The sequence below is a fragment of the Callithrix jacchus genome, chromosome 21 (genome assembly GCF_049354715.1).
Source record: "Callithrix jacchus isolate 240 chromosome 21, calJac240_pri, whole genome shotgun sequence".
NCBI lineage: Eukaryota > Metazoa > Chordata > Mammalia > Primates > Cebidae > Callithrix > Callithrix jacchus.
The window spans coordinates 52,144,564-52,169,877 of record NC_133522.1 but is presented as its reverse complement, the minus strand read 5'-3'; the positions used below and the strand labels follow the sequence as shown (position 1 = coordinate 52,169,877).

The 25,314-nt window shown below is 43.2% G+C and overlaps 1 protein-coding gene across 17 annotated transcripts in view; it reads right to left on the bottom strand.

Moving 5' to 3' along the window:
• Window positions 1–17,754: 17,754 nt before the first annotated feature.
• The window catches only part of DIP2A (DIP2 acetate--CoA ligase A), a 108,679-nt gene continuing 101,119 nt past the window's right edge, over window positions 17,755–25,314 (bottom strand). For all 17 annotated transcript variants that reach the window (XR_013530634.1, XM_054249110.2, XM_078358674.1 and 14 more), the window contains 4 exons: window positions 23,364–23,438; window positions 21,501–21,675; window positions 20,705–20,828; window positions 17,755–19,734 (listed from right to left, as the gene is read on the bottom strand). Coding sequence is in view for 16 of the 17 variants with exons in the window: in XM_054249110.2 (XP_054105085.2) it covers window positions 19,482–19,734; window positions 20,705–20,828; window positions 21,501–21,675; window positions 23,364–23,438 (627 nt within the window). In the remaining variant the exon portion in view is untranslated. The remainder of the gene's footprint in view (window positions 19,735–20,704; window positions 20,829–21,500; window positions 21,676–23,363; window positions 23,439–25,314) is intronic.

Below are 25,314 nucleotides of genomic sequence, written 5' to 3'. Positions count from 1 at the left end.
TGGTCGAATGAATTTACACTCCCCCCAGCAGTGTAAAAGTGTTCCTATTTCTCCACATCCTCTCCAGCATCTGTTGTCTCCAGATTTTTTAATGATCGCCATTCTAACTGGCATGAGAAGGTATCTCAATGTAGTTTTGATTTGCATTTCTCTAATGACCAGCAATGATGAGCATTTTTTCTTATGTTTGTTGGCCTCATGTATGTCTTTTGTAAAGTGTCTGTTCATATCCTTTGCCCACTTTTGAGTAGGCTTGTTTGTTTTGTTCTTGTAAATCTGTTTTAGTTCTTTGTAAATTCTGGATATCAGCCCTTTGTCAGATGGGTACACTGCAAAAATTTTTTCCCATTCTGTTGGTTGCTGATCCACTCTAGTGACTGTTTCTTTTGCCGTGCAGAAGCTGTGGGGTTTCATTAGGTCCCATTTGTCTATTTTGGCTTTTATTGCCAATGCTTTTGGTGTTTTGGTCATGAAGTCCTTGCCTACTCCTATGTCCTGAATGGTTTTGCCTAGATTTTCTTCTAGGGTTTTTATGGTGTTAGGTCTTATGTTTAAGTCTTTAATTCATCTGGAGTTAATTTTAGTGGAAGGTGTCAAGAAGGGGTCCAGTTTCTGCTTTCTGCACACAGCTAGCCAGTTTTCCCAAACACCATTTATTAAACAGGGAATCCTTTCTCCATTGTTTGTTTTTGTCAGGTTTATCAAAGATCAGATGGTTGTAGATATGTTGTGTTGCCTCCAATGCCTCTGTTCTGTTCCATTGGTCTATATCTCTGTTTTGGTACCAGTACCATGCTGCTTTGATTACTGTAGCCTTGTAGTATAGTTTGAAGTCTGGTAGTGTGATGCCTCCTGCTTTGTTCTTTTTGCTTAGAATTGACTTGGCTATGTGCCTCTCTTTTGGTTCCATATGAAGTTTAAGGTGTTTTTTTTTCCAGTTCTGTGAAGAAGGTAATTGGTAGCTTGATGGGGATAGTGTTGAATCTGTAAGTTACTTTGGGCAGTATGGCCATTTTCACAATATTGATTCTTCCTAACCATGAACATGGAATGTTTCTCCATCTGTTTGTGTCCTCTCTTATTTCGTTGAGCAGTGGTTTGTAGTTATCCTTGAAGAGGTCCTTTACATTCTTTGTTAGTTGTATTCCTAGGTATTTTATTTTTTTTGTAGCAATTGTGAATGGCAGTTCGTTCTTGATTTGGCTTTCTTTAAGTCTGTTATTGGTGTAGACGAATGCTTGTGATTTTTGCACATTGATTTTATATCCTGAGACTTTGCTGAAGTTGCTTATCAATTTCAGGAGTTTTTGGGCTGAGGCGATGGGGTCTTCTAGGTATACTATCATGTCGTCTGCAAATAGAGACAATTTGGCTTCCACCTTTCCTATTTGAATACCCTTTATTTCTTTTTCTTGCTTGATTGCTGTGGCTAGAACTTCCAGTACTATATTGACTAGGAGTGGTAAGAGAGGGCATCCTTGTCTAGTGACAGATTTCAAAGGGAATGCTTCCAGTTTTTGCCCATTCAGTATGATATTGGCTGTTGGTTTGTCATAAATAGCTTTTATTATTTTGAGATACATTCTGTCAATACCGAGTTTATTGAGGGTTTTTAGCATAAAGGGCTGTTGAATTTTGTAAAAGGCCTTCTCTGCATCAATGGAGATAATAATGTGGTTTTTATTTTTGGTTCTGTTTATGTGGTGAATTACATTTATAGACTTGCGTATGTTGAACCAGCCTTGCATCCCCGGGATGAATCCTACTTGATCATGGTGGATAAGCTTTTTGATGTGCTGTTGCAATCGGCTTACCAGTATTTTATTGAAGATTTTTGTGTCTATGTTCATCATGGATATTGACCTGAAGGTTTCTTTTCTTGTTGAGTCTCTGCCGGGTTTTGGTATCAGTATGATGTTGGTCTCATAAAATGATTTGGGAAGGATTCCCTCTTTTTGGATTATTTGGAATAGTTTCAGAAGGAGTAGTAACAGCTACTCTTTGTGTGTCTGATAGAATTCGGCTGTGAACCCATCTGGACCTGGGCTTTTTGTGAGGTAGTTGCTACCTCAACTTCAGATCTTGTTATTGGTCTATTCATGGTTTCAACTTCTTCCTGGTTTAGGCTTGGGAGGAGGCAAGTGTCCAGGAATTTATCCATTTCTTCCAGGTTTACTAGTTTATGTGCATACAGTTGTTTGTAATATTCTCTGATGATGGTTTGAATTTCTGTGGGATCTGTGGTGATTTCCTCTTGATTGTTTTTTATTGCATCTATTTGGTTATTCTCTCTTTTCTTTTTTATTAATCTGGCTAGTGGTCTATCTATTTTGTTGATCTTTTCGAAAACCAGCTCCTGGATTTATTGATTGTTTGAAGGGTTTTTTGTGTCTCTATCTTCTTCAGTTCTGCTCTGATCTTAGTTATTTCTTGTCTTCTGCTGGGTTTTCAGTTTTTTTGGTGTTGCTCCTCTAGCTCTTTCAATTTTGATGATAGGGAGTCAATTTTGGATCTGTCCACTCTTCTCATCTGGGCACTTATTGCTATATGTTTTCCTCTAGAGACTGCTTTAAATGTGTTCCAGAGATTCTGGTATGTTGTGTCTTCATTCTCGTTGGTTTTGAAGAACTTCTTTATTTCTGCCTTCATTTCATTGTTTATCAAGTCAACATTGAAGAGCCAGTTGTTCAGTTTCCATGAAGCTGTGTGGTTTTCTGAGTTAGTTTCTGAATTCTGAGTTCTAACTTGATTGCACTATGGTCTGAGAGACTGTTTGTTATGATTTCAGTTGTTTTGCATTCATTTGCTGAGGAGTGATTTACTTCCAATTATGTGGTCAATTTTAGAGTAGGTGTAATGTGGTTCTGAGAAGAATGTATATTCTGTGGATTTGGGGTGGAGAGTTCTGTAAATGTCTATCAGGTTTGCTTGTTCCAGGTCTTAGTTCAAGTCCTGGATATCCTTGTTAATTTTCTGTCTGCTTGATCTGTCTAATATTGACATTGGAGTGTTAAAGTCTTCCACTATTATTGTGTGGGAGTCTTAAGTCTCTTTGTAAGTCATTAAGAACTTGCCTTATATATCTCGGTGCTCCTGTATTGGGTCCATATATATTTAGGATCGTTAGCTCTTCTTGTTGTATCGATCCTTTTACCATTATGTAATGTCCTTCTTTGTCTCTTTTGATCTTTGTTGCTTTAAAATCTATTTTATCAGAGACGAGAATTGCAACTCCTGCTTTTTTTTGCTCTTCATTTGCTTGGTAAATCTTCCTCCATCCCTTTATTTTGAGCCTTTATGTATCCTTGCATGTGAGATGGGTTTCCTGGATATAGCACACCGATGGGTTTTGGCTTTTTATCCAATTTGCCAGTCTGTGTCTTTTGATTGGTGCATTTAGCCCATTTACATTTAGGGTAAATATTGTTATGTGTGCATTTGATACTACCATTTTGATGCTAGCTGGCTGTTTTGTCCATTAGTTGATGCAGATTCTTCATTTTGTTGATGTTCTTAACCATTTGGTATGTTTTTGGAGTGGCTGGTACTGGCTGTTTTGTTCTATGTGTAGTGCCTCTTTCAGGAGCTCTTGTAAAGCAGGCCTGGTGGTGACAAAATCTCTGAGTACTTGCTTGTTCACAAACGATTTTATTTTTCCATCACTTAATGAAGCTTAGTTTGGCTGGATATGAATTTCTAGGTTGAAAGTTCTTTTCTTTAAGGATGTTGAATATGGGCTGCCACTCTCTTCTGGCTTGTAGGGTTTCTGCCAAGAGATCTGCCATGAGTCTGTTGGGCTTCCCTTTGTGGGTAACCCAACCTTTCTCTCTGGCTGCTTGTAGCATTTTCTCCTTCATTTCAACCCTGGTGAATCTGACGATTATGTGCCTTGGGGTTGCTCTTCTTGAGGAATATCTTTGTGGTGTTCTCTGTATTTCCTGGACTTGAATATTGGCCTGCCTTGCTAGGTTGGGGAAGTTTTTCTGGATAATATCCTGAAGAGTATTTTTCAGCTTTGATTCATTCTCTTTGTCACATTCAGGTACACCTATCAAATGTAGATTCGGTCTCTTCACATAGTCCCACATTTCTTGGAGACTTTGTTCATTCCTTTTTGCACTTTTTTCTCTAATCTTGCCTTCTCGTTTTATTTCATTGAGTTAATTTTCGACCTCTGATAGCCTTTCCTCTGCTGGGTTAATTTGGCTGTTGAAACTTATGCATGCTTTGCGAAGTTTTTGTGTTGTGTTTTTCAGCTCCATCAGTTCACTCATATCCCTCTCTAAGTTGTCCATTCTTGTTATCATTTCATCAAATATGTTTTCAAGGTTCTTAGTTTCTTTGCATGGAGTTAGAACATGTTCTTTTAGCTCACGGAAGTTTCTCATTAGCCACTTTCTGAAGTCTGATTGTGTCATTTCATCACACTCATTCTCCGTCCAGCTTTGTTCCCTTGCTGGTGAGGAGTTGTGATCCCTTGTCGGAGGAGACGTGTTCTCGTTTCGGGTGTTTTCCTCCTTTTTACACTGGTTTCTTCCCATCTTTGTGGATTTATCCACCTGTCATCTGTGTAGTTGCTGATTTTCCCATTGGGTCTCTGAGTGGACATCCAGATTTTTGATGATGAAGTTATTTTTGTTTCTTAGTTTTCCTTCTAACAGTCTGGACCCTCTGCTGTAGGATTGCTGATGTCCACTCCAGGCCCTGCTTGCCTGGGGATCACCTGCAGCAGCTGCAGAACAGTAATGGTTGCTGCCAGTTTCTTCTTCTGCTATCTTTGTCCCAGAATGATGCTTGCCAAATGTCAGTGTGATCAGTCCTTTGTAAGGTGACTCTTTGGATATACAGGGGTCAGGGAACTGCTTGAGGAGACAGTCTGTTCTTCATAGGAGCTCAAATGCTGAGATGTGAGCTCTGAGATGTGAGCTCTCAAATGCTGAGATTGTTCATTCAGGGCTGCTAGGCAGGTACGTTTAAGTCTGCTGCAGCAGAACTCATAAACCCCCTTTTTTACCCCCAGGTGCTCTGTCCCAGGGAGTTAGGGCTTTATTTATGAGTATCCATTGTGCTGCTGCCTTTTTTTTTTTTCAGGGCTGCCCTGCCCAGCAAGGAGGCAGCCTAGTCACTGTCTGCCTGCAGAGGCTTTGCTGAGCTGCTGTGGGCTCCGCCCTGCTGCCATGTGTACTTCCCTGCAGTCCTGTTTATATGGGTGTGGTTAGAACTGGTGGCCTGCCTCTGTAATGGTGGACTCTCTCTGTTATGGCAAGTTGCCTTGGCAATGGCAGGCTGTCTCAGCAATGGTGGACTACCTCCGTAGGGGTGGAGTGCCTCGGTAATGGTGGACGCCCCTCCCCCACAGAGCTGGACCATCCCGGGTTCAGCTCTGCTTGCCGTGAAACTTTTTTTGTTTTTGTGGGGGTGGGGCCCGTTGAGCCTGATCACCTGGCTCCTGCCTCAGAGCCTTTTTTTTTTTTTTTTAAGTTGAATGGTTGACTCTCTCCCAGGTGTTCCATTCACCTGCTGAAAGGGTGCCGTGATCTGTGTGATTTCCTGTGTGGCAACCCACTGCGCCGGCTGAAACAACGATGCTGCCTGGGAATTTCTTGGCCTGGCTCTGTTTCAGACCCCTGTTAAATTAGATGAATGGGCGAATCTGCCTTCTTGTAGCTTCAATTGCCAACTTAAGAGGGCAACCAGACCAGTGTATTTTGTGTGGAGAGCCGCCGTACTGGGGCATTGGCAAAGCAGCCACGCTGGCCGAAACAGCTGCGCTGGCCGAAACAGACATGCTGGGGACCCGTGGGGCTCCTCCACTTTGGAATCTCCTGGTCTGTGGACAATAAAGATCCATCTGGAAATGCGGCGTCCACTCACCTTCTGCGCTTTCACTGGGAGCTGCAATCCTGAGCTGCTCCTAAAGGGCCATCTTGGATCTTCCTCCCTTAGTGAATATTTCCTAATGCAGCATTTAAAAGATCTTTAATGGTCTCTATGTGTTTTAGCTTTTTTTTTTTTTTTTTTTACTGGTTGCTCTACAACTTACCATATCTGTTTTAACTTATCAGAGTCCACTTCAGACCTATATTAACTTAATTCCAGTGAGATAAAGAAATGTAATTCATGTATCTCTATTCCGTTTCCCTCCTTTTAATTATATATATATATATATATTGCATCTTTTACTGTTACAAACCCAATAGTACATTGTGGTAATCATTATGTTAGCGTCTATACAGCAGTCCAGTACCAATAGTACATTGTGGTAATCATTATGTTAGCGTCTATACAGCAGTCCAGTACCAATAGTACATTGTGGTAATCATATGTTAGCGTCTGTACAGCAGTCCAGTACCAATAGTAAATTGTGGTAATCATATGTTAGCATCTGTACAGCAGTCCAGTACCAATAGTAAATTGTGGTAATCATATGTTAGCATCTGTACAGCAGTCCAGTACCAATAGTAAATTGTGGTAATCATATGTTAGCATCTGTACAGCAGTCCAGTACCAATAGTAAATTGTGGTAATCATATGTTAGCATCTGTACAGCAGTCCAGTACCAATAGTAAATTGTGGTAATCATATGTTAGCGTCTGTACAGCAGTCCTGTACCAATCGTAAATTGTGGTAATCATTATGTTAGCGTCTGTACAGCAGTCCAGTACCAATAGTACATTGTGGTAATCATTATGTTAGCGTCTATACAGCAGTCCAGTACATCTTTGCTCCCACTCATTTTCCTTGTGTTTTTGTTTTTATTAACATGTACTTAACACAGAGTGCAGAGTAATCTCAGCACTCTGGGAGGTTGAGGCAGGTGGATCACCTGAGGTCAGGAGTTCAAGACCAGCCTGGCCAACATGATGAAACCCCATCTCTACTAAAAATACAAAATTAACACACACTATATTCCTATGTTATAGAAATGTTACATTATACCAACATCATATTATATGTATATTATCTTATACCACTGTTTTGTAAATCAGTTAAGGAAAATGAGTTTATAGTCTTACAGTTATATAATTATCTTTACCTTTACTGGTGCTCTTCGCTTTTTCTGTGGATTCAAGTTACCATCTGGCATATTCACTTGGTTCTTAAAAAAGAAATTACCAGATAAATTGAAAGATGGCCTACTAGAAACAGCTCCCATTGATGGCTCCCACTGAGAAGAATGAAAATGGTGAGTGAATTCTGCACCTTCAGCTGAGGTGCCCAGGTTCTCTTATTGAGACTGACTGCAACCCATGGAGAGCAAGGAAAAGCAGGGTGGAGAGATGGCCCACCAAGGAGCCCCACGGGGAAAGGGAAGCTCCCATCCCCAGCCAAGGGAGGCAGTAAGTGATTGTGCTACCTGCCTGGGAAACCATGCTTTTTCCACAGATATGTGCAACTCACAGATCAGGAAATCCCCTCATGAGCCCAAATCACCAGGGCCTTGGGTCCCAAGCACAGAACTGTGCAGATGATCAGGTTGCAGCCAGTGGCAGCTTGCTGGAGACTGCCCACCACAACCGAGTACTTAGGGGGAGAGGTGGCCACCATCACCGCAGCTTTGGTCTTGCTCTTTTCTCCTGCTGGTGCCAGAAAGACTGGGTAGTTTGAACCAGGAGGAATTTCCCACAGCACAGCACAGCAACTGTGGCAGATCCTGGCCAGACTACTGCTTTAGGTGGGACCCAGATCTGTTCCTCATCACTGGGCAGGGCCTCCCTGTGGGAATTTCAGCAACTCCAGCCAGAAGTTTATGAACAGAACTCTGATCTCCCTGGGATGGAGTCCCTAGGGGCAGCTGTGATCTCCACAACTCAGCAGACTTAGTCTTTCCTGCCTGCTGGTTCTGAAGAGGTGGGGCAGTCTGAACAAGGAGGAGTCCCCCCAGTGCAGCACACCCACACTACCAAGTAGCAGCCAAACTGCTTCTTTAAGCAGGACCCAGATCCCCTGCCTCCTGACTGGGTGAGCTCCCCTAACATGGGTTGCCAGGCACATTATATAGGAGCATTCCCACTAGCATCATGTTTGTGCCTGCTGGGATGGAGTTTCCAGAGGAAGGATGAAGCAGCCATCTTTGCTGTTGTACAACTTCCGCTGGTGATACCTCCAGGTGCATGAGGGACCCAGGTGAATAGAGTCTGGAGTAGACCCCCAGCAAACTGCAGCAACCCTACGGAAGAGGCTGTCAAAAGAAAAACAGAAAACATCAACAAAAAGACCCCACGAAACCCCATGCAAAGGTCAGCAGCCTCAAAAATCAAAGGAAGATAAGCTCACAAAGACAAGAAAAAAATCAATGCAAAAACGCTGAAAACTCAAAAAGCCAGAGTGCCTCTTCTCCTCCAAATGATTGCAGCACCTTTCCAGTGAGGGCACAGAACTGGGCTGAGGCTGAAATGGATGAACTGACAGAAGCAGGCTTCAGAAGGTAGGTGATAATGACCTTTGCTGAGCTAAAAGAGTTATGTTCTAACCCCGTGCAAATAAGCTAAGAACCATGATAAAACATTACAAGAGCTGTTAACAAGAATAACCAGTTTACAGAAGAACATAATGATCTGATGGAGCTTAAAAACATCACGAGAACTTCATAATTCAACCACAAATATCAATAGCCAAATAGACTAAGTGGAGGAAAGAATCGTAGAGCTTGAAGACTGTCTTGCTGAAATAAGACAACGGACAAGATTAAAGAAAAAAAATGAAAAGGAGTTAACAAAACTTCTGAGAACTATGGGATTATGTAAAAAGACTGAACCTACAACTGACTGGGGTACCTGGAAGAGATGGGGAGAATGGAACCAAGTTGGAAAGCATACTTCAGGGTATTATCCAGGAGAACTTCTCCAAACTAGCAAGACAGGCCAATATTCAAATTAAGGAAATCCAGAGAACCCCAGTAAAATATACTCCATGAGACCAACCCCAAGACACATAATCATCATATTCTCCAAGGTCAAAATTAAGGAAAAATGTTAAAGGCACACCAGGCACAGTGGCTCACAAAGTCCTGTAATCACAACATTTTGGGAGGCTGAAGCAGGAGGATCATGAGGTCAGGAGATCAAAACAATCCTGGTCAATATGGTGAAACCCTGTCTTTACTAAAAATACAAAAATCAGCCAGCCATGGTGATGCATGCCTGTAATCCCAGCTACTCAAGTGGCTGAGGCAGGAGAATGTGTGAGCACTGCTCAGTACTAAGCTTGGATTTTCTAAACTTTTCAGGCAGATTCGTGGGAAGAAAAAACACCAGCCGAGACACATAGAGAAAAGAGAGTTTATTTACAAGGAAAGAAAAAGAGTTTATTTACAAGGATACCTAGAGACGCTCACAAACTTCAACACCGGCAATAAAGCAGCACGGGTTTTCGCAAGTCCAGACCAAGTCACCACCGAAGCTCAGTTCGGCTTCTGCTAAACAATCTTTTATACTTTTTAAAACAAAGAAGGGTCAAGTCAGGACACTGTCCACGTCTTCATCATGTAACTAACATTCTTGAGGTGTTTACCAAAAATTGGATCAGGGAACTGGCCAGGTTCCCAGGTCCGACTCTTCAGAGCCTTTTCTTGCATTGGGAAAATTCTGAGCTCGGAATGCTCCCAATGATAAGGAAATGAAGACAACATAAAGTCTGTCCATGACTTATAAACTTAATTAACTCATTCTGTTCCATTACAGAGAATCACTTGAACCCAGAAGGTGGAGGTTGCAGTGAGCCGAGATTGCGCCACTGCACTCCAGTCTGGCAACAGAGACTCCATCTCAACAACAACAACAACAACAAGAAAAAGAAATACAAAGAACGAACAGAGAACACTATAAACATCTCTATGCACATAAACTGGAAAATCTGTAAGAAACTGATAAATTCCTGGATACATAGACCCTTCCAAGTCTGAACCACAAAGGAGTTGAATCCCTGAATAAACCAATAATGAGTTCTGATATTGAAGCAGTAATAAATAGCCTACCAACAACAACAACAGCAACAAAAAGCCCAGGACCAGAGGATTTACAGCTGAATTCTACAAGAGGTACAAAGAGGAGCTGGTACCATTTCTTCTGAAAATTCCAAACAATTGAAAAGGAGGGACTACTTCCTAACTCATTTTATTAGGCTAGCATCATCCTGATACCAAAACATGGCAGAGATTAAAAAAAAAAAACAAAAAAAAAACTTCAGGCCAATATGACTGATAAACATTCATGCAAAAATCCTCAATAGAAGACTGGCAAACCAAATCCAGTACCACATCAAAAAGCTTATCCACCATGATCAAGTCAGCAGGGATGGAAGGCTGGTTCAACATATGCTAATCAATAAACTTAATTCATCACATAAACATAACTAAAGACAAAAACCACATGATTAAATCAATAGACACAGAAAAGGCCTTCAATAAAATTCAACATCCCTTCATGTTAAAATGCTCAATAAACTGGGTATTGAAGAAACATACCTCAAAATTATAAGAGCCATTTATGACAGATCCATGGCCAATATCATACTAAATGGGCAAAATCTGGAAGCATTCCCCTTGAAAACCAGCACAAGACAAGGATTCCCCCTCTCACCACTCCTAGTCAACATAATATTTGAAGTTCTGGGCAAGGAATCAGGCAAGAGAAAGAAGTAAGGGGTATTCAAATAGGAAGAGAGGAAGTCAGATTGTCTCTGTTTGCAGATGACATGCTCTTACATCTAGAAAACTCAATTGTCTCAGCCCAAAAGTTTCTTAAACTGATAAGCAAATTCAGCAAAGTCTCAGGATACAAAACCAATGTGTAAAAGTTACAAGAATTCCTGTACACCAACAGACAAGGTAGGGAGCCAGATCATAAGTGAACTCCCATTCACAGTTGCTACAAAGAGAATAAAATGCCTAGGAATACAGCTAACAAGGGAAGTGAAGGATTTCTTTGAATAGAACTACAAACCACTGCTCAAAGAAATCAGAGAGGACACAAATGGAAAAACATTCCATGCTCATGGATAGGAAGAATCAAGATCATGAAAATGGCCATATTCCCTAAAGTAGTTTATAGATTCAATACTATTACCATTAGACTACCATTGACATTCTTCACATAATCAGGAAAAAAAAAGCTATTTTAATATTGATATGGAGCCAAAAAAAAAAATCCCATATAGCCAAGACAATTCTAAACAAAAAGAACAAAGTTGGAGGTATCATGCTACCCGACTTCAAGCTATTCAACAAGGCTACAGTAACTAAAACAGCATGGTACTGGTACAAAAACAGACACAGAGACCAATGGAATAGGATACAGAATGCAGAAATAAGACCACACATCTACAACCATCTGATCTTTGACAAACATGATAAAAAACAAGCAATGAAAAAAGAATTCCCTATTTAATAAATGGTGCTGGGAGAACTGGCTAGCCATATGCAGAAAATTGAAACTGGACTGCTTCCTTACACCTTATGCAAAAATTAACTCAAGATGGATTAAAGACTTAAATGTAGAGCCCAAAAATGTAAAAACCCTAGAAGAAAATCTAGGCAATACCATTCAGGACATAGGCACGAGCAAAGGTTTCATAACGAAAACATCAAAAGAAATTGCAACAAAAGCAAACAAAAAAATTGACAAATGGGATCTAATTAAACTGAAGAGTTTCAGCACAGAGAAATAAACTATCATCAGAGTGAACAGACAACTTAGAGCATGGGAGAAAATTTTTGCAATCTATCCATCTGACAAAGGTCCAACATCCAGAATCTACAAGGAACTTAAACAAATTAACAAGAAGAAAACAAACTCATTAAAAAGTGGGCAAAGGACTTGAACAAATGGTTCATGAAGACATTTATGCAGCCAACAAATATATTTAAAAACAGCTCAATATCACTGATCATTAGAGAAACACATCAAAACCACAATGAGATACTATTCTCACACCAGTCAGAATGGCAACTATTAAAAAGTCAAAAAACAACAGATGCTGGCAAGGCTGCAGAGAAATAAGGAATGCATTTACATTATTGATGGGAATGCAAATTAGTCCAACCATTGTGGAAGACAGTGTGGTGATTCCTCAAAGACCTAGACCCAGAAATACTATTTGACCCAGCAATCCCATTACTGGGTGTATACCAAAAAGAACATAAATCATTCTATTATAAAGATACATGCACATGTATGTTCATTGCAGCATTATTCTCAATAGCAAAGACATGGAATCAACTCAAGTGCCTGTCAATGGCAGGCTAAAGAAAATGTGGTACATTCACACTATGGAACACTATTCAACCATAAAACGGAATTAGATCATGTTCTTTGCAGGGACATGGATGGAGCTGAAAGCCATTATCCTCAGTAAACTAACACAGGAACAGAAAACCAAACACTGCATGTTCTTACAAATGGGAGCTGAACAATGTGAACACACAGACACACAGAGGGAAACAACACACACTGGGGCCTGTCGGGACATGGCGGGAGGGAGATCATCAGGAAAAATAGCTAATGCATGCTGGGCTTAATACCTAGGTGATGGCTTGATAGGTGCAGAAAGTCACCGTGGAACATCTTTACCTATGTAACAAATCTGCACATCCTGCACATCCTGCACATGTACCCCAGAACTTAACACATTTTAAAAATTACTATCAGGGGTCACTTGCTTTCAGTCTGATGGACTTTCTTTAGTATTTCTGGTAACATCAGCCAGCAACACAGTTTGCTTATCTAAGAATGCCTTATTTTGCTTTCATTTTTCAAAGGTGTATACCTTTTGTATATCTTATCTGGAGAAACATCTAGCTTTTTTTCAAGATGGCTTTGTTGATTTTCTTTAGATTGTATATGAATTTTAGGATGAGTTAGTCTTTTTGCAAAAGCCATAATTAGGATTTGGATAGGGACTGCCTTGAGTCTGTAGTGGCTTTCAGTAGTACTGACATCTTAACAATATTAAGACTTCTAATCCATGAACATAGGATATCTTTCCATTTATATGTTTAATTTCTTTCAGCAGTGTTTTGTATTTTTTATTTTACAAGCCTTTCATCTGTTTCGTTAATTCCTAAATATTTTTTTGATGCTGTTGTAAATGGAATTGTTTTTCTAATTTCAAATTGTTCATTATTAGTGTATGGATGTTACTTTTTTGTGTGGAATCTTTAGGCCTTTCTACATACAAAATAATATTGGCAGAGATAATTTTAATTCTTTCTTTCCAATTTAGAATCATTTTTTTTTCTTGCCTAATTGCTCTAAGAGCTTCCAGGTCTGTGTTGAATAGAAGTGACACAGTCTTCCTTGCTGTGTTTCTGATCTTAGCAGAAAAAGCTTTTGCAGATTTTCACTACTGAGTATGATGTTTCTTGTGGATTTTCATATATGGAATTCATTATGTTAAAGGATTTTCCTTTTATTCCTAGTTGTTTTTTCTTTAATTATGAAAGCGTACTGAATTTTGTCAAATGCTTTTTCTGCATCAAGATGATCATGTTTTCTCCCATCATTCCATTAATGTGGCATATTACATTGATTGCTTTTCATATATTGAACCATCCATATATTCCAGAAGTAAACTCCACTTTGTTATGCTGTATAGTACTTTCAATATGCTGCTGAAGTCAGTTTGCTAGTATTTTATTGAGGATTTTTTTTGCATCAGTGTTCAGAAGGGATCTTGGTCTGTTTTGTTTTGTAGTGTCTTTGACTGGCTCCAGTATCATGAGATGGAGCAGTTTAATTCCAAAACCATCTCCCTGTGACCCCTGGTCTGTGGAGTAATTGTCTTCCACAAACCAGTCCCTGGTGCCAAAAAGATTGGGAACTGCTGCTCAATAAGATTACCAGCAGATTTCTCATTAGAAACTAGATGCCAGAAGATAGTGGGCCAATATATTAAAAATGCTAAGAGGAAAAAAAAGTCAACCAAGGATCCATACCTGGCAAAGTGGTTCATCAAAAGTGAAGGAGACATTAAGATATTCTATTCTTATAAGAAGTGTGCATTCCATTCTTATAAGGAGTGTGCAACCTTGATCCCTGGCGTGTACAGTTAGCTTACAAGAGGGCTTGTATGCCTATGAAAACCTAATGTCACCACTGACCTGACAGGAGGCAGAGCTCAGGTGGTAATCCTCACTCACCTCATGCTCTGTGGCCCAATGCCTAACAGGCCACAGACTGGTAACAATCGATGGTCTAGGGGTTGGGAACCCATTATTGATCACCCTTTGTATGTGACAAGTGGCTTCTCTCTTGTTGCTTTCAAGATTCTTTGGCTTTGGCTTTTGAAATTTTGATATTTGTGTGGTCTCTTTACGTTCATCTTACTCAGAATTTGTTGAGCTGCTTGGATGCCTTATATTCACGTCTTTCATCAAATTTAGGAAGCCTTCGGTCATTATTTCTTCAAGTATTCTCTCTCCCTCCACCCTGCTTCTGGAACTGCCAACATATGCATATGTTGGTCTGCTTAATGGTGTCCCACAGATCCCTTAGACTCTGTTCATTTTTCTTCAATCTTTTTATTTTCTTCAGACTTATTAATTTCTACTCTCCTGTCTTCAAGCTCCCTGATTCTTCTTCTGCCCTTGGATTCTTCTAGGGAATTTTTTTTTAGTTATTTTACTTTTTAGCTCCGGCCTTCCTTTTTAGGTTCTCTTCCTCTTTATTGATATTTCCATTTTCCCCATGCATTGGTTTTTAACATTCTCCACATCTTCCTTTACTTCTCTGAGCATGTTTAAGACAGTTGTTTTAAAATCTGTGTCAAGTAGATTTACCATCAGGTCTTTTTCAGGGATGGTTTCTATTTTTTCTTTGGAATGAAGCATATTTTTCTTTGCATGTCTCATGATCTTTTTGTTGAAAAACTGACATTAAAACTAAATAATGTTGTTACTCTGGAAATCAGATTCTTCTTCCCCATTGTTTGCTGGGGGTTTTTGTTTATTTACTTATGTATTTAGAGACAGAGTCTTGCTCTGTCACCCAGGCTGGGGTCCAGTGGTGCCATCTTGGCTCACTGCACCCAGGTTCAAGTGATTCTCCTGCCTCAGCCTCCCAAGTAGCTGGGACTACAGGTGCCTGCCACCATGCCTGGCTAATTTTTTGTATTTTTAGTATAGACAGCGTTTCATCGTGTTAGCCAGGATGGTCTCAATCTCCTGACCTCATGATCCACCCACCTCAGCCTTCCCAAGTGTTGGGAATACAGGCGTGAGCCAGTGTGCCTGGCCTTATTTATTTTTATTGATCCTTAGCTGTCTCTATGCCAAGGATCAGCCTCAGGTCTCATTTTAAGGTCTTCTTGGGTCTTTTCTCAGCCTGTACCTTTCCCTGGGCATGGACAATCACTCTCTACTTTTCCCTATACATGCAGGTACTTTTGAATGTTCTAGTCTTTAGTGTCTGGCTCCCAAAGGGAGAAAATGAGAAAAATGAAGGGTGGGGAGAAGGTTGCTGGCCCTTTAAATTCCAGCAATGGAAGTAATTTAAGCTGGATGGAGAGGGGTTTGCAAAAATGGACAGAGGTGCAACAATGGCCTCTGGACTCATCTGCCCCTCTAAATCAGAAACAGCAATCAAGGATCTGGGTCTATGTGCAAGCTGCTCCTGGAACACCTGCATAGTTGCCTGCCATGGGCTGGGGGTAGGGTAGCTGCTACTGTGCCAGGAGCTAAAATTAAAACAATTTACCATCTAAGCCTTGCCCTGGAAGTTACAAGCCATCAACAGACTCCAGAGATCTAAACAGTCACATCGGATTCTGCCAGTGCAATTATCGTCTAGGTCGGAAGACGTTCCTGGTGGTTGGTACTCTGCTGTCTTCCCAAAATGTTCCCCTTTCATTGAATAATAATGTAAACGCTAAAAATTGCTTGTCTTTGACTTACCTTCCATTCCATTTGAGCATGAAAGCCTGTGGATGGCCTTCACTCCACTGACCTCCCTCTGGAGCCTCCTGCGGCATCTGGGCATGCCCACCTAGCAGTGATGGTCGGTGGCAAGGCCTCTGTTCTCCCTTTTCCCCTCAAAGCTTCAGTTGGTCCTTCATGCTCCTTTTTTCAGCTTTTGATTTTTTTTAAAGTGGCATCTGAAATGAATGTTCATATCTGGACTTTTCAGTTCCTTTGGGAACCTGGGGAATAATGTACCCCACGCTTAGCAGGCACTTAAAACTAATAAACTCTCAATCTCTCAACCTGTACTGCCCTCAGCAAACTCCACAATGATCCTCCTGAAATATCTCATGGGTTCATGTGAAAAGGTTCTCGCATTAAATCCTGAAAAGCAAAGCAGAATTCAGGAAGACCTGGGTGAAGATCGGGGTGACTGAGGCTTTTGGACCAGCAAGAGGGAGGGAGGGTAGTCCAGGTACCTGCTTAGACATTTTAAAGTCATTCCTCTTCAACGCAAATTTTTAACTAATAAGCAAAAATGTAAAAACCATTGATTTTGAAATTTTACGTGTAGTTTCCTTTTAATTCTCCATTACTGAAACTGAACATCAAACAAGAGGATGAATGCCACGCAGTGTTACAACACTGTCCAATTTAAACAGAGTATGCCTTCCCTAACCCGTTCAGACCCAAAATCTATGTAACATGATCTCAGGTAGGAAGGGAATGCTTCTTCCTCCTGTTCTTTTTTTACATGGCAAATAACGTGCACATGATTTACTGAGGATATTTACTGACAGAAAGACGCAGTGGCACCAGCAGGTCCCTTGCCCTTTCTTTAGAACAGCCTGGAAGACCTGAAGGCCAGCACTGTGGCAGGAACCAGGAAAACACTGAAGGTTACTTCTCTGCCATGTACTCTCCATTGGTTTATGCTGACCATTCCAGCAGAACCACTTTGAAATCAGCTATATGCATAATCTGAATTAAACACAATAACCATAGTTTGCATAAAGCTAATATAACATTTAAACAAATGGAATCAAAATACAAATAACCCACAAGAAAAAGTAAGAAGTATATGGAGGTTATAATTCTTAATAGAAAAAGACTCCTACAAGTCAGTAAGAAAAAAACCTGACCATAAGAACTGCCAAATCTGAACAAAATACATCAGATAAGAACTAAAAATGGCCATGAACACGAGGACATATTTAACATGACCAGACACAACATTTACTTGTCTATCAAATTTAATCTTGAGCACATGTCCATTGCCAGTACTGCTTGGCAACTGCAAAGAGGCCTTTTCCACGCTGTCGTCCTGCCCTTCTGGAGGGCAGCAGGTACCCAAAACTTCACACCTGGCATGAGCTCTGACCTACTCTCTCTACCTGTAACTGAGCCCAAGGCAGTAGTTGTAATGGCAGTGTCGAAGTGCATCTGAAAGGAAACCACAACAGTGATGTCCAGCAATACAGCAAATACCACATTTAGTCATGGCACGCTTGTAAAATACAGCCATTCAAATATGTAGAAGAATATATGTAATAGATTTAAAAGTCTATATAATTTATTAAGTACAAAAGCAGTTTAAAAAAGCACTTGATCCTAATTTTGTTAAAAATTTTTAAAAAGGAAAAAATAAATCCCTGAGAGGGTTTATGTCACATACTAATGCTGCTGTTTACTCAGAGGTAGAATTATATGAAATTTCAATTTTTTTAATACTTTAATGTGCTTTCTAGATTTTATGCTGTAAGCATAATTGCTTTTATAGTCAGAAAAAAATGCAAAATAAAATACATTCCTGTTCGGGGTAAGTATAAAACCCTTTTCATACATTTCAAAATGCAGAATTACAAAGTCAATAACTTTTATTAACATAATGATATAAAAATTTTAGTGTGATATACAGAATTCCCAGAGTAATTCTGAAACATTTTAATGCACTTCTTAAAATCTTAATTTACAAGACACCTTGCCTTAACCACCACTGACATTTCAATACAAAAAATTTACAATTTTTGTTTGCTATAAAACTATGACATTAAGATTGGAGTTAGGTAGTTTTTTCCTTTCCCTTCCCAGCCATTCTGTTGTAAGGAATGTCCTCCGTTAGACCACTGCCCAAACCTCTATATGTCAACAATAAGTTACATAGATTCTATACATAATTACAAGAGGATTATTAGGATTCCAGTATGTCACAGCATACTTTACCACAGTCCAACACCATGGGCAAACAGGGCTACTATGCACAATGCTGTTTGTAGCCAGACAGGAGTAAAATATGAGGGCTGGGCCTGATGGCCAGACTCATGTGTGGAGAATTAATAACAGCTTTGTTAGGCACTGATCCAGACTAATTCTGGAAAAACATGGTTGTTTCTGTGAAGCATGCATGATTCACAAAATTTTCCACCCTCAATACCCCAAAACCCAACAATTTCATAACATACTCTTAATTAGCTATATAAAAATAATCTATGTTTTAGATTCGTGCTTTACTTCCAAATTCTTAGAAGTAACTGAAGGATTTTACATTCTCTTCTTTTGACTTAGGTTCTGTGTAATTTTAGATCACTCAGCTTAGTCAAGTTTGAACAAAATAATAAAATGATTTGGCCAAATTTTATAGGCACACAACTCAAAATGCGAAAGGCAGTAAAGAATGTAACCATCTCCACCTTCAATATGGGGCAATGGTGTTTCCTGCTACCCCTCAACTGTACTGCCGGTACTCGCCAAACAGCACGATGGATATGAAAACCTTAGACTTTACCACCAATGCTTCTAAATCTGATGGCTTTGAATAAAAACAATAAATCATTACACTTCCACAAGAAGAATTAATGTTGTAGTGTTATGAAAACTAGCAATTTAACAGCATAAAGTTAAGAACCAGGAAAGCGATTTAAAACTAAATGCTGGCTTATCTTTCTGAAACAAAGCATCTAACTTGACAGTCCAAAGTGGCACTTATTGTCAGTGACAATATATGCTGACAAGCAGCACGCCTGTTTCAATAAAGAAACTGGCAGAGGAAGCACTGCGTGTGACCACAGTGTCCTCTGTGAGTATGAAGATGGGTCCAGCTTGCTTCATTTCCATCAACCTCCCTGTGAAACAGAAGTGAGGCAGGTGTACTCATGGCCTCGTTTCTCTCCAGCATAAATTCTATGTATGAACTTGTCATTTGAAATGGCAATAAATAACTGAATTTTAAAAATCAGGAATTATATTTTTAGCCTAAAGAAAGTGCAAACTTGCAGTACAGCAGAGAACAACTGCAGTGCCTGTGATTCCTCACGATGCCCACGCCAGGCCTTTCCTTTCCTTGTCACTCCATCTGTTAAAATACCAGCATCTGTGTTTTTGTAAATGTACTTGGCAGATTCAAAATATTTCTTTAAATAATTCAAGAAGTACTTTCTAAAATGAGCTGCGGGGAATTGCTGAGAGGAATCTGTAAAAGCACAGGAAGGGGTGAGTCCCGGTGGGTAGGCTCTGCAGTGTCTTCCCACATCACACCTTGGACTGCTGGCACTCATTCGTCTCCGGCACCTGGGGTGGTGCGCCGGGCTCACATGTTGTAGGCCACATAGATGGGGTCCAGCTGGTCAGCCAGGAAGCCGTCTCGCAGGTGCATGCGCTGCTTCTCACCCCGAGAATTGATAGGGATCACCCCTGGGTCCACAATGACCACCACGCCCACAACCAGGTAGTGCTCCTCCAGCACCACGTTGGTCACCAGGGCCACCAGGTCCAGGGCATCCTGCTCTAGCCCATCCAGCTCCACCACCACCACTAGCAGGTTGGTCCAGGTGAACACAGCACTGCAGAGAGAAGAGAGACTGGGTCACATGGATACAGGCACAGGCCACAGGGGCCAATAAATGCTTAGGAAGGGATAGTACAAAGAAGAGTGAAGAATACTAATGTCACACAGCTGGTTAAGGCCATTCACAATCTAAAGATCAGGCCAGATCCATTTTACAGGAATGACTATTCCAACTAAAGCTTTTACTGAGAATCAGAAGCATTATCTGACGCTGAAAACATGAGTTCCCTACAGGTGAAGGAATCATGAATCACAGTCGTGAGAAACTCACATTAAAAGTGGGAACACGGCCACATGCACATGCACAGTGGTTTATGCCTGTAATCCCAGCATTTTGGGAGGCTGAGGCGGGAGGATCACGAGGTCAGGAGATTGAGACCATCCTGGCCAACATGGTGAAACCCTGTCTCTATTAAAAATACAAAACTTAGCTGGGCGCGCGTGGCACACACCTGTAGTCCCGGCTACTTGGGAGGCTGAGGCAGGAGAATTGCTTGAACCTGGGAGGTGGAGGTTGCAGTGCATTGAGATCACGCCACTGCACTCCAGCCTGGTGACAGAGCAAGATTCCATCTCAAAAAAAAAAAAGTAGAAACACTTCAGGGTGAGAACTGTGGAAATCTTACATTTCGCCTGTGCATTTGGGGACAATCTCTTGGCTTGCAACTTAACAAGGAAAAGGAGGAAACAAGCAAAACCCAAACAAAGGTGGCAAGGTGTGCTCTGGCACGATGTCTGCAGAGTCCATCCAGAGGGAGAACACACAAGAAGTCCTCAGCCCTCTCTGGCAATGCACAAGGCAGACAGCTCGACTATGTGGCACCCAGCTCCACTGCAGCCCAGGGTGACAAAGGCCTGTGCCCAGGGCCCAGTAGTCCTTGGCTCTGCTCCAACTGATGCACAGCACTCATGCCCAGAGGAAGGGTGGACGGGCCATGTGGAGCTGCCCTCGCCTGGGCTCTTACCACTCAGCGATGCTCCTGTGTGCTCGGATCACAGAGGTCTCGATGTCAATGGGGTGGTACCGCATGCCTCGGAGCTCCAGAGTTTCATCCAGAGACCCAACCACATACAGTGCATCATGCCGTCCTGTGAACAGTGTATGTTTAAATGTGCCGTAAAGTGAGGCATGCAGAGTCTGGACACGCATGTCCTCTGATGCCAACCAGGACTCTCGGGCACAGGGAGGTCTCAATTCAAATATCATGAGGCCCCACACCACATGCAGAGAGGGTGATGGAGGTACTGGCAGCACAGGCTATCTCTGCAGCACGGAACCACCTCAGGAAAGTTACAGCAAGTGTGAGCATATTACTAAAAATACCTTCTATCTCCGGGACGGGACGGGATGGGACAGCGTCTATAGGAGCTACCGAAAGTTCTGCCTTGTCTGGCCAGTTTGTGGTGGCTGTGCAGAGTCCTCTGGACATTGGCCACAATCTTTAGCAGTTGTGCGTGGGAAGCCACTGGTAAAGACAGTGGCTGAGAGGCCAGCCTGGCCTTGGAGACGAGGCTGGTGGCCTTATCAACAACACCGTCCCCCACCCCTTCAGCAGAGGCCAAGGGCCCCAGCACAGTGGGGGGCAGTCATAGAGGGAAAAGAGTATTTTCAGAGAAAATGGCTGTCAGAATCTCTTTCCCCCACACCGAACAATACCAGACCACAGCAAGGAGTGGTGTGTGCCAGCAGGTGACCAAGCTCTTGGGAAGCCCAAGTCCTCCCCCACAGCACTCATGTGGGACTTCACCACAACCCGTCACCTCCACTGGCGTCGGTGAGCTCTGTTCGTCGAAGGAAGCCAAGGTAGCCAGTCCTTGCCCAGGTGGTCTGTGTGTCTCCAAAACTCAGCCGGGCACTGAAGTGGTCAGCATGAAGCGCCTCCTCACCATAGACTGTGTAGTAGCCGGTGGCGTTGTGGGGGCTGCTCACCCAGATCTGGGGGCGCCCAGAGGACAAGCATGTGACGCATTGCCAGCTACTGAGTTCAGATTCTGTCATGAGACATCCACTGGCCAAGAATAATGCTCCAGAAAACACTGAACCAAGTGGGAGCTGATAATACCCATTGTCTCCTATTTTATGAACTAAGTTAAATTGCAGGCACAGGAAGCAAACGTCACTTTTCTCTCCTAAATAATGTGTTTCCTCCTTTGACCCAGGAATGATATCTGTAGGACTCTATCCTACATAAGTAGAGAGGTAATTCCACCTTCCTCATGTCAAACTATTGTTGGCAATTAAGAGAGGGCTGGGAGCAACCTGAACTCCACAACAGGGACAGGCTGAAGGAATGAAGGTCCCTACAGAGTGGAGAGTGTGCAGCTGCTCAGACTCACTAGGACAGAGGCTCTGACAATAGCACGTCCCAGAGTTAACGTCAGCCCCTTGCATGTTTGTGTGCACCCACATATCTACACACATGTAAGCATCTGTGTGCATCCATGCATAGACAGGGGGACCAGAGCTTCATCCATGGAGGCCTGCACCTGCAGGACCAAGCATCATGGGGCCGTTCAAGACAGAGCCCATCTAGAACCCACAGTCAGTTTGACTGCCTCTAAGACGCCTCTGAAAGAGAAGGGGGTGGCCAGTAGGGGCGTTTCTGTTGAGTAGCTGCCATGAGGGGTGGGTCCCCATTCCTGGCTCAGACTCCAGCTCTTGGGGAAGAAGCGTGGCCACCCTCACCCTGTTCAGTCAGACCTGGGTTTGGCTGTCCAGGAAATGGGATGGTTAAGAGGATCCCTCTCTCCATCCACACTCAAGATTGGGGCCCAGGACACCTCCCCATCAGGAGACGGTAAGACCACCTGAGGGGCCACATGCTCACACCCTTGTCCCAGTCAGAAGAAGCTGGCTGAGGCTGAGTGATTTCCCTCTGGGCATGGCTCGATGGAAGCCCCAGTCTGGCTTCACAGCAGAGACCACAGATGATGCCCACCTGGTTTGAATACATCAATTTGACAGCACATTCCCCAAGAGGGTAGGACTAGGAACCTGAGTCCTAAGCTTCCATTATAACAGATCAACCTGCACATCTGGGACATGACTGCACTTCAAGCTGCCACCACTGCCTGTAATTAATGGGTCATGCCTGTCCCAAATCACAGGGAGACGAATGTGCAATACATGTAGACATTTCAACCCAACGGATTCCTATGTAGCCTCTGTGTCCTCAGGGAGACCCAACACCATCCACCCTGTGTCCTCAGGACAAGGACTCTGAGCTTCCCAAACTTTCCAGCTGCAGGTAGAGGCCCTGAACTCTTGTGCAGAGTTCTCTTTTGCCAGTTTCCCTGGGTCTGTGCTCTTGGCTGAGTGCCAGGGACCACTTTTAAGTAGCAGCTGTTGGGTCCTGCCCAAAGGTAGCTGTTTTCTACGCTGCCACTGGCTTCGTGCAGCTCCTCCCACCTGCCAGTGCCTCAAACCTTGAAGTTTTCCTCAGTTAGGTCAACCTAGGGATGAGGCAGTTTGTCCCATAGCACCCCAAAATCCTACACAGGAACTGGGTCTGATTCCCAAAGGCATGTGTGATCCCACAGTTTGGAATTCCCAAATCTGAAGCAAAAAGCTGGTGAGGCTTGAGAGCTCACACCCCCTCCCACCGGCCCCTGCCCTCAACTCACCTCTCCCAGGTGTGAGTCTCCCAAGGGCCCTTTGGTCTCAGTGTGTGCGATGATGACCTTCACGCCAGGGAGGATCTGGAAGAAGGAGAGCTATGTCCCTTGTTAAAGAAAACATGACACAAGACGCTCTTGATTCAGTGACAATAAAATTAAAATAACGTCCTTCGGAAGCTGGCCTGCAGGACTGATGTGCTTATGTCAGGTCAGGAAGTTTAGAGGCCACTCCAAATTTGACTTTGAATTTTGAAAGAAATAAGAGATGTTAACAGAAATAAATTGTGAATCTTAGCAAAATGACTCCAGTTCCTAAGAATGAACCCCATCTTTGGGTGTCAGGAGGGGCAGAGGGTCACTAAGGCTATGAAGACAGTAGGCCAGGTGATGCTGATGAGCACCCATCCAGGGGTGCAGTGACCCTGCTGCGCCCAGCCCTGCAGGAGGCACATGCCTGTCAACTTCATCGAGCGTCCTGGTTCTTGGCTAGGAACCTGACCATGAGGAATTTTTTCCGGCCTGTGACTCCAAGTCAGTCCAACCACTGAGCACTGGCTCTGTGCCAATTCAGGATGGAGACAGGCCACCATCTCTTACCTGGTCTCCCCAGACTCAGTCCCAGTGGTCCCTCACTGGGCTCAAGTCAGACCACCTGAATCCACAAGGCCTGGCTGCTTGTTCTGTGTCCTCAGTTTCTTCACATATGAAACGGAGGCAATGACATTGCAGACTCAAGGTGGGCAAGAGGAGGGGAGGAGGGGCGACAGGAGTTGTGAGCCATGGTTAGCACCAGGCCCTTCCCTGCAGGGCAGGACTGTTCTGTTTCCCCAGGTGCTGTTGGAGCCTCCGCCCTCTCCTTGCATGTCCCAGCTGAGCCCCAAATCAGAGCTCTCTTTCCAGGACACAAACCTATCAGGCCCAAGTGATTGTAACAGCAAAATAGGGAAGAATGTCCAATAAAAGGGGGTGAGTGACACAATTATAGTGCAGCTGTACACGGCAGGGCAGGAGCAGCCACAGAAAAGGGCTATGTGCTGGCCCAATGACCCAGGGAAATCTGCTGAGTTTACACCAAGGACAATGCAGAGCTGTGTGTGACAGTGGCTCACACGTCCCTGTGCTCAGAGAAAGGAGGATGTGCAGCAGCCCAGGGCTCCCACAGCTGCACTCTCAGCTCGTCTACTTCCTAGAGTGACTTTCACAGGACACACAGGAAGGGAGCCATTCCAGTCCCTGCACCTGCATGTGAGTTCACTCACTCATTCCTCTTGCTCCCCATGCAGCCCAGTCCCACTGGCCTCCTTGTAGCTCCCACCTTGAGACCCTCACAGCAGCTGTGCCTTCAAACCCCAGAATCGCCCCTGCTGCCCTGCAGGAGTCTCTGTGCTGGACATCCTATGGCTTGGCTGAGTCCCTCTCTGGGCCCTTCCCTGACTCCCCACAGGTGGCTGTGGTCATGGCAGTGAGTGAACAGAGTAAGGATGGCCAGGCTCCTTCTCTTGCCTTGGGGTTGTGAAGGCACCAGGGCCCCCATGGCCCCCACTGGATGCACAGCAGCACCCTTTCACACCAAGCCTGGCTTACTCTTCATGCTGCCTTCCTGGGCTGTGTGGCTTTTCCTCCTTCCTTTGAACCTTTCCTGGTTCAGAGGATGCTATTCTGTGCCTCCATCTGCTGACCCCTTGCAGCACCTCAGTTTTTTCCTGAGAGTCTTCAGGCCATCTCAGGATCCCCCAAGGCTCTGAGGGCCTCTTCCCTGCCGACACCCTAAACCAGGGCATGAGATTTTGCCATCTCCAATTTAGGGCCAGGGCCGTTCCATTTAACTCTACCTGTGTAGGTGGGCCAGACTCCTCGGCTCCATGTGCCAGATCCCAGAGGCCTAAGGCCTCCCACCTGCCCAATGGGAGTTCTTTATTCCTGCACCTGTTTTGGCTCTGAGCTCGGATGTGTTTAA